The sequence below is a fragment of the Agelaius phoeniceus genome, chromosome 17 (genome assembly GCF_051311805.1).
Source record: "Agelaius phoeniceus isolate bAgePho1 chromosome 17, bAgePho1.hap1, whole genome shotgun sequence".
In the NCBI taxonomy this organism is placed as follows: Eukaryota; Metazoa; Chordata; class Aves; order Passeriformes; family Icteridae; genus Agelaius; species Agelaius phoeniceus.
This window is the reverse complement of record NC_135281.1, coordinates 9,858,945-9,875,162: the sequence shown is the minus strand read 5'-3', so window position 1 is coordinate 9,875,162 and position 16,218 is coordinate 9,858,945. Positions and strand designations below refer to the sequence as shown.

At 50.8% G+C, this 16,218-nt stretch overlaps 1 protein-coding gene across 1 annotated transcript; it reads right to left on the bottom strand.

Moving 5' to 3' along the window:
• Window positions 1–1,121: 1,121 nt before the first annotated feature.
• OPRL1 (opioid related nociceptin receptor 1) lies at window positions 1,122–14,959 on the bottom strand. Its single transcript, XM_054644304.2, has 5 exons — window positions 14,800–14,959; window positions 14,297–14,582; window positions 13,578–13,831; window positions 4,565–4,920; window positions 1,122–4,228 (listed from the first exon to the last, which is right to left on the bottom strand). Exons 3-5 carry the CDS (start codon window positions 13,802–13,804, stop codon window positions 3,705–3,707), a joined length of 1,107 nt encoding a protein of 368 aa, XP_054500279.2. The 5' UTR covers window positions 13,805–13,831; window positions 14,297–14,582; window positions 14,800–14,959; the 3' UTR covers window positions 1,122–3,704.
• Between the last annotated feature and the right edge of the window lie 1,259 nt (window positions 14,960–16,218).

The following is a 16,218-nucleotide window of genomic DNA, read 5'->3' as shown; positions in this document are numbered from 1 at the left end:
GCTGAATTGTCCCCAGCCCTGGTGACAATTTGGAGCAGGGAAAAGGCTTTGTGGCTGCTGTGGCTGTGGGCTTGGGGATTTCAGCTGGATGCTCACCCAAAACAAATGACCCCCCCAAGCCACAGCTCCATAAAGGGTAACCCAGTGTGTCCCCAGCTCAGCCCTTCCCACGGCATAAAACCATAAACCACAGAACACCAGGGCTGGAAGGGACCCCCAGGCATCAGAGATGAGCTCCTGGCCTTGCAGAGAGCAACACCAAGAACCCCACCATGTGCCTGAGGGTGTTGTCCATCCAAACCTCAGTGAAAGTGTAAAAGCTGCTCCTTATTTTTTATGTTAGAAGTTGTAATTGATGGAGGGGTGAGTGTTGTTGGCTGAGGGAGAGAAAGGGAGATCTGGTTCTTGCAAAGCCAGATCTCTGCCCAGATTGACCAAGAGCCAAGGAGCTGCTTGGGGCAGAGCTCAGCCACCAGCTCATCCATTCCTCAGCCTTTTCCAGCACTTGATTTCAGCCAGCAGCAGCAGAGAGAATACTTGGTACATTAATAAATCCCATAATACTGAATAAAGCACTTTGGTTTATGGTCTTGCTGTAAGAACTCACCCCTGGATACTTATAATTAACTGAACTAGAAAAAAATAAGGATTTCCATTTTTTTTCTCACCAATTTGCTTTTTCTTTTTCAAGAAGAAAACCACCACTGCTAATAAAAAACCCTCTCCTGATATTTACCTGCTTGTGTAGGAATATTGATCTCTGCAGAGAGAAAGCACTTTCCTTATTGCACATCTCACTGTCTGATCCATCTTTCCTACAGAATATGGCCTTGGCTTTATTTTCAGAACAGCTCTGCAATTTATTGTTCTCCCAGGTCACACCTAACCCCATAACTCCTGGGAATTGTGGGGAGAGGATGTGGGAAGAGCTTTTTTCATCCTTCAGCAGACTTCACCTCTAACAGCAGGCAGCTGCCTGCACCGCTGCCCTGCTACACATCACAGCTGCCCTTTGCAAGAGCCAGGGACCCAATTTTCACATCTTCTGTGCCTGTGTCTGTAGTAACAAAAGATCCCACAGGGCTGAGACATTCCAAATCCACCCAGTAAACTCTTCCAGATTATCATCCAAACCACATGGGTTTTAATTTTCCTTTATTAAAGCACACAAGTAGCCACCTAAATGTCATTTACACTGCGGCAGTTGTAAAAATCACACCAACACAACCACTCCCAGAGGGAATTACAGAGCCAGCACTAAAGCCACCCAGCTGACCATGAGCCTGTAACTCCAGAGGCACAGTACAAGAAAGTTTTGCTTTCAGGTGTTTGCTGCTCTTCTTATAACAAACTGCACTGAGCATTGAACAGAACGCCAAAACACATCCACTGCAAGGGCTGTGGAAATACCCAAAAGCTTGGTAAACACACATTTATTGAGTACTTGATTATGTAAGATTGTTGCAGCATAGTCATTATAACAAAATCCATATTTAAAAAATGCCAAACACTGGTATATTTTCTTTCAGAGGACATAAATCTATTTAAAAAACCAGCCAAGAAGGACAAAGGGAGTGTGGCTGTTCCTTGGCCAGCCACTAATGAATGTTCTCCTGCTCCCTAAAGGTAAGAACAGCCTGGCAGTCAGTCCCAGCTCCAGCCCCAACCATTCCCAGACCCCATCCCACAGCTGGGGGCTGAGCAGACCCAAGGTCTCTCACTGCCCAGTGCTGTTACCACCCACAAACATCCCACCCAACCCAGTTTTCCAAAGGCATGGATGCAGCTTGCCAGCAGCACAGTTCTCAAGGAGCTGTTCTTCACATGCCTGGGGTTTATATGGGATTTCCTGGTGAGGGCTCTGGGATTAACATCCCCTACAAAGTGCTTAAAGTGCCCAGATTCCCTCCTCCCTACAGATTGGTATGGGGAAGTGCCAATTGCAAAGTTTGCTCTGGTACACATCCAGATTCCCAATCAAATGTTAATCAGCATCAAAATCCTCCCAGCTTGAGCAGTTTACAAGGGATCTGGGTCCTACACATGGAACACTGGAATTGCATCTATATTTTAAGCCCACCCATGAGAGAAACACTCTACATAGAAATATAACATCCAATTCTTTTGTACAGCATATAGAAAGAACATGACAGCATTAAAATATTGGCAAATCAATAAATTAAAAATACAGAATCTCATAGATCAGAGCACAAGAAATATATCCACATTGGAATCTGTACAGTCCAGGTGACACTGCTGGTTCTCATGTTGGAATTGACCTCCCAATCTCCAAGGTGGAGGTTGGTGCTTTGCTCCCCCATCAGCACCACTGCCCAGATTTCCTGGGGCTGTTGTGCTACAGGGACAACCCCAGCCTGCTGCTCTCCCCAGCACAGAGGGCACTCAAGTGGTGAAACTCTTTGGGGAAGCTTTTGTTATCAAGTGAAATGACAGGACATTTCATTTTCCACAAAGCTCTGGCCTACTTTGGGAGAGGAAAATCAATCCATGGTTGGCAGGAGGGGTGGTACCCAGGCAGCATTTCCCACATGCTTTCGGCATTGTGGGTCTCATTTCAGTTAAAAACATAAAACAAACCACAGAACCCCAGGTTTTGTATGGTTTGTACCCCACTTATCCCATGTGGAGCAGGTGGGACTCTTTTAGGCTGCCTCCTCCCACCAGGAATGTCCATGTCTTCTGGAAGAGCTGCCATTCTGACTTCTCCAAAATGGCTTTTCCTATACATAAATACATGTGTCTATAGGCCACTTCATTCTTTCCTCCTCTCACTGAGGAAGATGCCCAAGGCATGCTTGGTAAGGTGAAATCCTACCATGTATCTGCACCTATTCCACTAAGACATGTATATACAGACACATTCTGTCCGTTATTACACTGGAAATACAGAGTTAAAAAAAAAAAAAAGTAGTAGCAGCATGTAAATGAGAAATTGTGTTCATTTCTTCAGTCTTTTTTCTTCCTCCTCTTCAGAGCTACACCATCAGCTCTGACAGTCCCTTCTCCCCACCCTTTTCCCCTCTGAGAGGGGGGGGTTCACTGCAGATCCCATCTGCAGGAGCTGGCGCTGTCCTTCCAAGGCAGTTTGAATTTCTCTTCCCGTCAGCTCCCTCCTCTCTCTCCCTGCATCCTTCCCTGCACTATGACTCATCCTGGAGATGATCTTGGGTTTTGTCTGATGGCTCCTGCCCACTTTGGCTGCAGCAAAGTCTGATTTCAGAGCGGTGGCACAGGAGGAAAACCCGCACACGAGCGCCTGGTGAGCCAGGCGAGCTGTTAACATCTCCACCCAGGGAGGAAAAAAGCAATGCAAGAGTTCACATTCTGTCTGTCTCCCAGCAGCAGCAGAAGTGTAAGCCCCAGGAGCAATGCCTATTTTAAACCCTTAATTCCCAAACTCTCAATAATGTTGCAAACCCCCAGGGTTTTGCAGGAATCAGCGGGCTGATTTCAAACACGTTCCTTAGTGCAGGATGCACTGGAAATTAAAAATGCATCAAGTGGGCTCACTTTCTCTGCGTGCTCTCGCAGTATCCGGTGTTCCCAACCCCCACAATTGTTTCCTTGGTTTCTCACCTCTCAGTTTTGGGGTCCTGCTAAAGGGCCGTTATCTGAGTCAGTTCTGACGTGGGGGTGGTCGGACTCTGCTGGGCGACAGCCACCATGGGGATTTCCATGCCTAGTCAGGCCGGATTGTTAGTCCCCTCCGAGTTCTTGCAGGCGTAGGCCACATCCTTGGCAATGCTGCACATCCTGTTGGACATCTGGAGCTCGGTCCTGAAGGCGGTGGGGAAGCAGAACTTCTTGAAGCACGCCTTGAAGTTCTCATCCAGGAAGGCGTAGAGCACGGGGTTCAGGCTGCTGTTGGCGTAGCCCAGCGCGGTGCAGAAGCAGGAGATGGCCAGCTCCAGCTCGCTCTCTGCCTTGGCTCCCAAGCACTGCACCAGCACGAAAATCTGGATGGGAGTCCAGCAAACGATGAAGATGGCCACCACCACCAGCACCATGCGCGTGATGCGCCGCAGGTTGCGGTCCTTCTCCTTGGAGCCCGAGAGGACGCGGACGTTCTTGAGCCGCCTGATCATGAGGCTGTAGCAAATGGTGATGATCAACACAGGGATCATAAAGGAGAAGAGAAAGACGCAGATGCCAAACACTGGATCCCAGTAGTCCACGGGAGAAGGGAGCTTAATTAGACAATCAATCTCTGCAAGAGTGAAAAAATAAAATGGGAAGGAAGGTCAGCAAGCACAGATCAAGCAGAAGAGCAACTGCACATTCGGATTAGTTTGGTTAGTTAGGTTAATGGTTGGACTTGATGATCTTAGAGGGCTTTTCCAACCTAACATAACAATTCTATGTTTAATGTTCAATTCCTCACATAACAATTCCATGTTTGACGCTAGAAAAGCAACAGCAGTGATACAGAGAGGTAAGGGCAGAGTTAAGGTGATTTTACAGCAGAAGCTTCACCCCACAGATGAAACTGGCCCCCCTCTCCCTGGGCTCTCGTGTCCCTCCAGCTGGGTGCAGTTTTACTGACCGTTGTTCTCGTTCTCTGCAGATCCCATCACCATGGCTGGGATGCCAAAGACAGAAGCCAGTGCCCAGATGCAAACATTGACCACCTTGGCCTTGTGGGGCGTGCGGATGTCCAGGGCTTTGATGGGGTGGCAGATGGCGATGTAGCGGTCCACGCTCATCATGGTCAGCGTGAAGGTGCTGGTGAACATGTTGTAGTAGTCAATGGAGATGGCAATCTTGCACAGGACGTTGCCAAAGGGCCAGAAGCCCAGGAATGTGTCTGTTCCCTGGAAGGGCAAGGTCATCAGGCACAGGGTGTCAGCCAGGGCGAGGTTAAAGATGTAAATGTTGGTGGCTGTCTTCATCTTGGTGAATCTGAAAGGCAGGAGGAGCAATGGTTAAAGTTCCCACTGACCATGATGGGTCAGACACTGAACTTTACCAAAGCAGATTCTGCTGATTTTGAAAGGAGATGCTGTATTTCCTTATGTAATGAGATTGGCCATCCTCACCTTTCAACCTTCCACAGGTTTACCAACACACAGTTCAGCCCATCTCCTACAACACCACAAATGGTCCCTCCACAGTTAGTTCCATGGGCAGGAGAATCATTCCCTCAGACTGCCAGTGAGCACCATGAAAGCCTGAGGCTATGAGATGGTGTTTCTTGAAAATTACTTCAATAAGGCCAACTTAGGGTTTCACTACCCATGGCTTCATTGTTAGAAGTATTGGTGAGAGCTTTAGCCAGTAAATGAAAGGTGCAGGGGCAAGTTGATCAGCCATTTGATATGGGCTCCTAGCCAGAGAGCATGGCTAATGTGAGCTGTCAAATCAGAGCAGGCAAAATGGCCAGCCAAAAAATGGTGAGGAACTAGGTTTGAATCAGAAATCAGAATATCACAATGGATCTTTCTAGATAAAGGAGTAAAGTCACAAGTCAAACCCTAAAGACTCTTTTGTCATTTCAATATTACTTTTACCACACAAACTGCCTGCCCTGAAGGAAGAGTCACCTTGCTCTAATGGCAATCATCTCCTTTTCACACTTGGGAAATGATGCAGAGCCAGCTGTGATCACCTATCCGGGGGGACCTGCAGTGTCTGCAGAAATGGAAGCTCAACAGTGACTCTGTGACTGAATCTCACATTTCAGCTCCAGGATATTCCTCTTATGGGCAGGATAAGAGCTCAAATAGGTATAATTTTAAAACTACAGCTCATCTATCATTTACTCTACTAATGGCCTTAGCAGAAACACGGCCAAAAATGGCAGACGATGTTATTAACAGAGTGCAAGTTCATTTGAGGGTAACACTTCTACCCATAAACTGCTGCACTATTTTCAGCCTGATACGTGTTAAAATATTACAGGGCTGATTTGACTTAAAAATCTCTTTTTGCCAATTTGATACAGAACAGCAAACCCCCGACTTCCCTTCTCGGTTTTGTGCCCTCCCCTGAGCTTCTTCAGCTCTTGATAAATGATTTGAATGCTTGGCAGAACATTACCACTGGTGCTCTGAACTCTGCTGGGACACATGGTGACCTGGCCAGGTTTGCAAGAGAAGCAGACAGGGGCACCACGATCCAGACTGTAAAGTCTATGTTTTTACCTGCCTTGGAGCTCTAAGCTGGGCTTGTATCAGAAGTCTGAAAACAGCTTCAGAAAGCAAAACCAAATTGTCCTTTTTCTGACCCTGAAAGCCAAGGGAAGCTTTTGGAGGTGAGCACTGATGGAAACATTGTTGGAAGCACCTTGAGGTCCCCACACAAGCCTGAGTGAGGCCTTTCCTGGCCCAGAAATCAATCTCAAGTTCTTAGAAAGCCAAACCAGACAAACTTACATAACCAAAAGCACACTGGTGCCTTTCCTTTCGTGATGGGATGAATGAGCAAAAGCACTTTGCTTTTGCATAATAAATCCAACATAACCAGGCAGCTGCTGGTTTAAGCTCTGGGATTTCCTAAGGAGAATTACAGCAGCCTCCAGTGCCCTGAACTCCAGAGGAGCATCCCAGGGTGGCCAGGTTTTCCTTTCCTGAATTCTTGCACTTGGCCTAAACATGGCAAAGCACAGGGGGATGAGCTGGGTCTGTGAGTGGGTTCACTGTCCCCTCCAGGTCAGCAGAGAGGGATTAAAATGAAGAAGCGAAATCACTGGTTTATCAGCTCTCCCAAAAATAAGCATTGTCAGCTCAGGCTTTAGGAAAATACTCAGTTCCCCAAGACTGTGGTGGCAAAGGTCTCCTGGGAGCTGCAGCTTCCCCTGAGCACCACAGACCTGGCTCAGGCTTCCCAAAGGCAGTCCAGCCTTCCAGGAGGGCTGGAGCCAGAGGCAATTCATCATCGTGCCTCTAACCCTTCTTACTGGCATTGTAACTCAAGGGAATATCAATTTTGAGCAATGGTGAGCAACTTTACTGCAAGACAGTAAAAATTAAAGGTTGTTCCTGTTTTATTTTTGTCATTGACCAGTGGGAGAAACAAACAACAAGTCACCCACCTCCAAGCCCCATCCAGCATCCATGGGGGACAAAGATGCCTCCCTTCACACTCCTGTGTCCCCAGCACTGAACTCAGGGTGTGCAGAGCAAATCTTCAGCTCCCTCCCACACCCCTCCAGCCCCACTGGCCCCACTCCTCCCAGACACTTCTCTGAAGCATGAATTCAGAGCCCAGGTGCAATTGCTCTGCCTGGCCCAGCAAATCCTGAGAGCACAGATCCCTGTCCTCTGCCTCCTTCCTCATCTCCTCTGGAGCTGATGGCAGAGCCACCTTCCCCTGCTCCAGCACAGGACACACTGAGGTGGCTGCCCCAGCACCTCCTTCAACCCAGCTTCCAATAGAATTTAAAGCTGATTTTGCTTTCTTGAAAGGGGGTGAAATTAATTTGCACCCAATTAATTACTTCTACACCACTTTCTCTACATGCTGAGAGCCAACAGCCATTGTCCCAACCAAGCAATTTCCAGAATGTTCCCAAGCATTTCCAGAATGTTCAGTACACACAAAAATCAATCAATCATTTCTCTGTGGATTAACCTCTCTTTCTTTTCCTCCAGAGCTGAGAATGTTCTTTCTCCTAATCTGCACCAAAAAAAAAAAGGAAAAATTAAACTCTCAGGCTTCAGGAGGCACCTCAGTCTCCTCCCCCACAGCACAAATCTGCTGCAGATAAACCTGTGGATTCCATGGAGGACATTAGCTCCCTGCTGGGCCACTTTCTTGCACTCTGCCACAGAGGTAATTTCCTAATGGAGCATCTCCCACAGGGTGGAGCTCAGCTCTGCATCCATCCAGCTCCCCCTTTGTCACAGCAGTAATTGCTCTGCTCTGCTCTCCTGCTCCCTGGCATCAGGAAGAACACCTGGATATCAGCTCAGCGCTTCTCTTCCCTCTCCTTTGTGCTACCTGGGCCCTCTGGCAAGGGGGATACACGGGCTGGGAGGGCAGATAAGGGTGGCTCATTAAGGGCAGGCACACACACCCTCGGGGCCTTAAGGACCTGCTCCTCACAGGAACAGATTCTGCTCCTGGCTGAGCCTCAGGGTGAGCTGCAGCCCTGTTGTTTCTGCATCTTTCCCTTTCCCACCCAGCCCAGCAAGGCTGCAGGGCAAGGGCTGGGGCTAAGGACAGCTGGCTGCAGCAAACCCACAACGCAAAAGGGAGCAGCAGACACCAGGGCCAGAGGGACCAGAGCAAAGCCTGCAGCCCTGAGAAAGCCTGAGCATTGCTTCCAGGAGCTCTCTGCCTCTTGGAGCCTCCCGATTGTGATATGTGTGGCTCCAGCTGATTAGGATGCAGACAGTGCTGTTCACCTTGAGCAGCTCCCTCCATCCCCACTCACACCCTGGCAGCAGTGCCACCCTTTGCCCCCGTGCCTGGACATGCTCCAGGAAGCAAAACAGAGCAGAAAAAGCTCCAAGGGGATTTTTACCGAGCTGCTCCCACCCTGTGATGGTGGAAATCAGCCCCAGGTCTCTCCCATCTCTGCTCCCAGCCCTCAGGGTGTGTGGAGCTGATATTTGATCTGGCACGTTCTGCCATGATTTGTGTCCCCTCAGTGTCCGCCCATGCCGTGCTCTCTGCATCCCTGCTGCTCTGCTCACCCTCCCAGAGCCCCCTCAGCCTGCACCTTCTGACCAGTGCAAGATGATTTATTCTTAATGCTTCAACAGGCCCTGAAAAAACCGCACAGAGTTGGAGAAGGACAAATTTAAATTAGTCTGGACTCTGGGGCCAGACACTACTGCAAAGGCAGCCACCTAAAAGCTCATAAATTACCCAGCAAGGCAGGGACTGACCAGCAGGGGCTAGTAAGGGAATCTGCAGCCAGCCAGGACGAGCACACACCCTGGGACAGATGATCTCCCTGTCCTTGAGTGTCACCTCTGTGTCTGGGGGACAGCTCTGAAAAACCAGCCCTGCCCTGCCCTGCCCTGCAGGTGCTCTCTGGGCACCACTGTGGATGTGCTGCCATGCCAGGGGAGGAGCCTCTGTGGCTGCTGCTGCTGCAAAGGCTTCAGCAGCTCAGCCAGGGGCTCTCAGGGATGATCCCACATCCCTGAGCAGGTGCTTGGCCACCAGGAGTGGTGCTCTGGTCTAAGGAGGGCATTCACCAGCATCCACCCTGCAGCAGGATGCTCTTAGCCCTGCTCATGGGCCTGATCTGCCTCTCCTGACACCCAGAATGCTTCTGGGAATTGCCCAGTCTCTGAAAAACACCGGGAACCAAGTCCCATGCTAAACATCACAGAGTTACTGCTGCACATGGGCAACTCCCGTTCACCCACCCCACCCCAGCCTGGAGAAACCAAGAGCCCTTCAACACACACTGGAGCCACAGGACCTGTGTTAGCAGGGGCCAGGTGGGGCTACTGTGGGTCATGGAGCTGAACCCAGCTCACCTGGGCTCATGGGCACCCAGAAATGAGGGATCTGCAGACGTGTTCTTTGCAGCCATGATGCCAGCAGGATCCCCTGCTGCTCACCTCACCCTCCTCACCCAGCTCCATTCACTCTCCAGGGCAAAGAGCCCTTGGTTTGGGTTCCATTTCTCCACAAATTGCAATAATTGATGCCTATTTATTTTGTTTTTCAAGGAAAAACTAAGAGGCAGATCTGGAGACAGCAAAGGCCTCAGATGGCCCCACTCGTGTCTGCCGGGTCCCCCTGCATCAAGCACTCACTTCATTTCAGCTCTGAGACACACAGCCCATCCAGGCTTTTCCCTGAGAAAGCTTTCTATTAAGAAATCAGCATCTCTGAAATGTCATAATTAAGTTAATTTCCCCTGTCTCATCACAGCCAGCTGCCCTCACCCCTGTTCTCAGGGTCTGAGGCAGTTTTCAAGCAGAACAACAGCTGGCACAGCATCCCCAGGCAGGCTCATGGTTCAGGCACCTCCCCATCACATTTTTCCTCCTAAAGCTTCACCTGGAGGCAGCAGATGAAAAAGTAGGGGCCTGACAGCCCTAAACTACCCAAAACATTGCCAAAAATGCTCTGAAAGGTGTTCTGCCATAGAGAGAGCTGAGCACCCCCAGCATTTTGCCAGGCTCCCAGCAGAGAGCTGCCACAGCAATGAGGAGTGCCCCAGAAATGAGGCAGCATTCCCAGGGAGGGTTGAACTGGAGGAATGGAGCCCTCCAGGTCCCCACTGCTGAGCAGCACAGCAGCATGGGGGAGCAGGGACAAGGAGCTGCACCTTGTCCCTTCCCTGGCTCACCCATGGCTGGCAGAGATTTGGGGCCTCTGTCACACCTGGGTCAGCCCCACCCCCTGGGCCAAAAATACAAAAATACACCCTCCTTCCCCTTTGCTTTCCTTCCTAAATACAAAGATCTTTGGCAAGCAGCCTTGCAGACTTCAGTTAATAGCTAGGAGGGATCTCAGCAGCCTGGCTTTCCCCAAACCCTCTGTTCAGCTCCTTGTTTCACGTTCATTAAGAAGCAGAACAGGAAATATATGCAGAAGAGAGCAAACAGCAGAAGGAGGAGGGAGGGGAGGCCTCGTCTCTGCTGGCAAGGAGCTCCAGGATGAGCCAGCAGAACAAAGGCACAGACAAGGCAGGTTCCCACAGCAGGCCCTTCAGTGCCCAGGAAATCCTGCCCCTGACAAGAGCCCTTCTCCATCCTCCCCAGTGAGTGCTGCTCAGCACTGGAAGGGACTGACAGTCACATGATGACTGCCTCTATAAATTAATAGTTCCAAATGTTCAATCATTCCAAATACAATAGAGATGTAGGCTGGCTTCTACGTCAGAGGGGGGAAACCTTGAATTTGTGCTTCTATGGGAAATACCGGGAGATTTAAAACTTTTCCCTTGGTGCTGCAGAAAACTCATTCAGGAGGAACAAAAAATTGAGTTTTCCTGATGCCTTCAATTTCCTTGAGTGCTGGTATTAGAGTCTTTTTATTTCCCAGCTCCCTCAAAAAATGAGAAACAATTACTGACTATAACACTACCAGTCTTTTTCTGGAAGGTAGCACACCATTTTCCTATGGGCTGTGTAATATGTTGAAGCCTGGTTATCACTGCCAAAGCACAGAAAGAAAAAAAGCTTATTGGGGTATACATTACCTACAGTGATAAGGGTGCAGCACAAAGGGGTTTTTTCCATTAATTTATCATTATGATAAAATGTTCCATTAATTTATCATTAAGAGCCCCTAAACCCTGTGTTGACTTATCAGCAACCAACTTCCAACCTACTGGAAACCAAGTGCCACTCAAGGCATGAAGCATCAAAGTTCTAATCTGAGGAGAAAAGCATGTGTTTGTGTTTGAGAAGCTCATCAGCATCCTCCTTGTACAGCCACAATTTGGCAGCTCTTCACCAATCTGTGCACATGGCCGGGGTCAAGAGTTTGATATTGAGTCCAATTCATCCTCACACCTGCTCCTGACCTGAACAGACAGGGCAAGGAGAGAGGAATCCTGGGCAGAGATCACCAGAAGTTGTTACCCATCAACTCAAGGGTCACTGCCTTGGCTCTAACTCTGTGTTAGTCTCATATTCCCAACTCTGTGTTGGGAACATGGGTGGGGAACAGCAGCTCCTACCTCTGCTCTAGCTCAGTTATAACCTCCCCAGCACACTCTTTCCATTTCTGAGTAAAGGGAAATAGAGAAATTGAAAAACCTGGGGTAGGTTGGGTTGGCACCTGTCTTCAGTTTTCAGTTGCAGCTTAAAAACTGTAAAATGAGAGGACACACACAAAAAGAGTTACATTTCCATAGGAAATTCTAGTGCTAAATCCCTGAGTGCCATTTATCCAGCTGGAAGATAACAAAGTCAAACAGGAGTGGAGCAGAAGCCAGTATTTTTCATGGTTAGCCATGGCACAGGTCCACCCTGCTCAGGACCCCAGTTTGGGACACTCATATTACTGGTGATGCTCCAGTGCCAGCCCTGGGCAGGGCCAGCAGGATCCTGCTGTGCACATCCCACCAGACTTTGCAGACAGGGAGCAGATTTCTCCCAAGGCTTCTCCTTACACACACCAAGGCTCATGCCTGGGGTAAGAACTCCCTTCCTCTGCTGCACAGGGGCTGCCATTCCCATGCAGCCACATCACCATCATCAGACAAGGGCTTCCAGCTCCTGAGCCTCACTACTCACACACTTACACACACCCACAAACTACTCCAACAATTGCTACCACACTGAGCAGGAACATGAGCTGTCCAGACATGGCACCAGTGTGCTGCAAACCTCCTCTGTGCATCTGCAGACTCCCCAGGGCTAATGGGATCCCCTCTCTGTGCCATAAACTCCTCAGCTGAAAGAGCACAGACAGGCAGCCTGATGAACAGGCTCATCACATCACTCTGCCCTTGGAGCAGAGATCCAACCACTCTTCAGCAACCTCTGGTACCAAAGACCTGATTTTACAGCATCTCCCCCTGCCAAGTTGGAGTTATTCAGGGGAAAGATGCTCTGGAAGCAGTTGGGCTCCTGGCAGGAACAAGACAATCCCATCAGTGTCTGAATACCTGCTAAATGCTTTCCTCTCCTGTTGGAGGATTCAGCCTGCCTTTTCTGTGCTGGCAGCATCCACCTGCACAAGGAATCTGCTCCAAGATGTGGCTAAAATGGAAGCTCCCTCCTTACCATGCAGGATGCAGAGATCAGAGGGGGGATGCTGGGTTTAACATAATCACAGCCCTAAGAGCTGCACAAACTCATCCTGCACTTACAGGGTGAACAAGGTTCCTGATTCCCAGAACCAGAAGGGTTTGAACCGTGGCAGAAGCAGACAGGGACGCTCAAAATGCCAACAATGGGCAGGGAGGATGGAGTGGTGCATGCTCTGTGCTGTCCCCCTGCAAAGGTCCCCCCCACCCTCCTGACTTCAGCACAAGGAGCCAGACAAGTTGCCCTCAACTCTGCAGCATCCTCTCACATCTTATTCAAGTCTGCAGGCTCCAAAGGGTTGGAAGACTTACATTTGTGATTTTTTTTTTTTTTCTCCTGTAAAAGTAAAAGGAAGCTTCCCAGCAGGCTCTTTCCTTTGCAACAAGGTTCAGCTTTGGAAAGAGCCAGCTCCCAGATGGAGCAGCACCTGCAAACACAGCTGGGGTGCCGGACACTGCTCAGCAAGGAGAGGTCCCGTTAAGGAGCCAGCACACCCTGGCAGTGGAATGCTCCCAGCACATTGCCCTCCCCAGGGACATACAGATCCCTAAAAAGAAAAAAAAAAAAAAAGAAAAAAGAAAAAAAGAAAAAAAAAAGACCCATTTTTGAGCAGATCTGCTCACTCCGTTCCATTCTCTGGGTTAAACTTTAGGAGGCACCAGAGGGCAGCTGAAAACTGGCAGAAACCTTCATCACAGCCTAGGAAGGGGGAAAAAAAAAAACAAACCAACAAATAAAACCAAAACAATGAAACAAATGCCACATCATTACCTCCAGAGCACGTCTCTAACCCCAGGGAGGCGCCTGGCTGCTTCACCCGCAGCAGGGATGGAGGGAGGGAAGGTCTGCCCCGCTCCCAGTTTGCCGGGAGCCTCCCCGGTGTCCTACCTGACGATCACATACATGACGGAGCAGTTGCCCACCAGCCCCACGATGCACACGATGGAGTAGACGACCACGATGGTGATCTTGATGCTGAGCGGCAGGAAACCGTCCCCGGTGCTGTTGTTGAACCAGTTGCTGGGCAGAAAGCTCAGGTTGAGCATGGAGGAGTCGTTCAGCAGCTTCCTCAGGTCGGGGTCTTCAAAAATACGGGCAGGGAAGAGCGGGTCCATCCTGGAGCAGCAGCCTGCGCCAAGGACCTGGGGCAGCGAGAGGCGGCTCTAAAATCTGCTGATCAAACGGGGGGCAGGGGATTGCAGCGAGGCAAGTGCACGGGAAAGGCCGGGGCAGGGTGATTTATTACCGGGGAGAAGGATGATTTACTGCCGCGGAGCGCAGCCCCCGTCCCCGGGAGCGTTTTAATGGGATGCAGCCCCTCGAGCCTGGCGCATCCCGAGCTCGCAGGGATCGCGGGTATCTGCACACCGCAGGGCAGTGCGGGCTGCACACAGCATCCATCCCTCCTTCCCCCAGGGCTGCGGGTCCCCACCTGCCGCTGCCATCCCTGCGGCTCGCTGAGTCCCCCACTCTCGGCTTTGTGCCCCCAGACCTTCCACTGCCGCCCGAGAGGCACCGGGGCTCCGGCACGACCCCAGCGGTTCGTACCACCCAAAACCAGCGAGCAAAAGCCCCAAGTTGGCAACAGAGCCCAGCTGGCTGCTCACCTGCGGCAGGTCCCCTCTAGCGCAGCTCCCGAGCTGACTCCGCTGCCCGCGGCCGCATCCAGCGCCCCGGGCCGGGGGATGGGGGACGGACAGACGGACAGACGGACAGAGCCGGCGGCTCCGCAGGTGGAGGAGGGGACAGGGCTGCTCTCCAGGCAGGGCTGCTGCCAGCGCAGGGGGCTGCACCCCGGAGCCCACGTTTTTAAGGAAAAGGGAGGGATGAGGGAGAGGGAGGGAGGGAGGACGGAGGGCGGCTGGGCAGAGCCAGGCTGCCGGGCTGCTCCCACTGCGTAAGAGAAAAGCGGGAGGGGGAAGGAGGAAAAGAGGGAGGGGGGGAATGATAAATAACCAAAGGCGGCAAAGGGAAGGAGAGCCCACACCTGAGAGCCACGGGCAGCGCCCTCCCCCCGGCCCGGGGAGATGCGGTGGCCTCCCCATCCCACCCCCAGCATCCCCAAAGCCCCCCAGAGCCCCCCTGGCACAGCCCCCCATCTCCAGCCTACCTGGGGCGGGCTCCCAGCAGGAGATGCTGGGGAGAAGGGAAGGATCGGGCAAGGCTGCTGGGGAGCTCGGGATTCGGGAAGCAGATTCCTCCCTCCTCTGCAATTGTGCAACCTGAGCGCTGTTCTAGCGCAGGAGCAGCGGAATGGGGAATCTGACCTAGAAACTGGCAAAAAAAAATACAAGGAGGAATGAGAACTACGAGGAGAAAATTGTTATTATTGAGTATTCTTCTAGCAGCATTAACCAAAGGTGATTTTGGTGAGCCAAGCCATCCTGCGCTTCTCATCTGAGTTAGGTGTTTCAGAAGCTGCAGTGGTAAATTCCTTGCCTGCAGGTGGGGTGATCCACACAGAGCCCACAGGTACCTGCAGTTCCCAGCCTGGCTGTGGGACACTGACCCTGATAAACTCATTTCCCAGGGGCTGCAGAGCCCCCCAGGTGGGCCAGGGTGCACAAGGACTCTGGGACCCACTCCCAAAGTGGTTTGATGCTGAGTACCTGAGCCCCCTGCTCCGGTGCCTCTGGCCATCTGCAGTGTTTCCCCAAAGGAGCCATTTCCTGGTATTTTGGGGAAATTTCTCAGTGTTGGGGACACAAGCAGAGACACACACAGATCAGAGCAAATTCAGGGCACTCTTGCCCAAGAGGTGGAGAAAAAGAACATGAGCCCTTGGGCACCAAATGTTTTTTCTCTTCCCAACCCACAGCCAAACACAGAGCTCCTGGGCCCCAGCAGGCAGCCAGGGCTACCCCTTTGTGCTCCAGTTCTCCTTTAATGGATATTTGGGGATATTTAGCACAAAAGCTGCACCTTCTTCACCAGGAACACGGTGCTAAGGTGTGGTGCTGCATGGCAATTTTATTGAAAGCTTCAATAAGAGATCTCAGCTTTAACAGGGACAAGGGAAAAAAGCATGACCCAGAGTTCCAGCCCTCCTGCAGAACAGAACAGTCTCACTGCTTCAAAAAGTGGGGTTTTGTCAGCCCATTAATGAGAGTGTGAAATAAATATTAGACCAGACATTACCTTAATTGTCAGTGGATTGATTTCCAAAGGCTGAAGCAAGGACAGCAGTAAATCAGTGCAAGAGCTCCCAGCTGGACAGCCCAGGAGCTGACGGGAAGAGTGTTTGCAAATTCAGAATTCAGCTCTGCTCCTCTCTGCTGGCTCTCACCCCAACAAGTGCTCTCAGCCCTTCCCACTCTCCTTTATGTTCATGCAGAGCAGCAAATAGAGCAGGTTCACCTATTTTTCTTGTGGTTTTCTTTCTGGCCTGAGAGATGTGTTTCAAAAAGGCTGCTGGAAAAGGGATCAAGAATGCACTTTGAGCTACTGACAGCCAAGATATGTGTCTGGGACAAATATCCTTCCAAAAATTCCCTTCATCCAGCCCTCTTGTTGTTCCTCAGTGTTCATC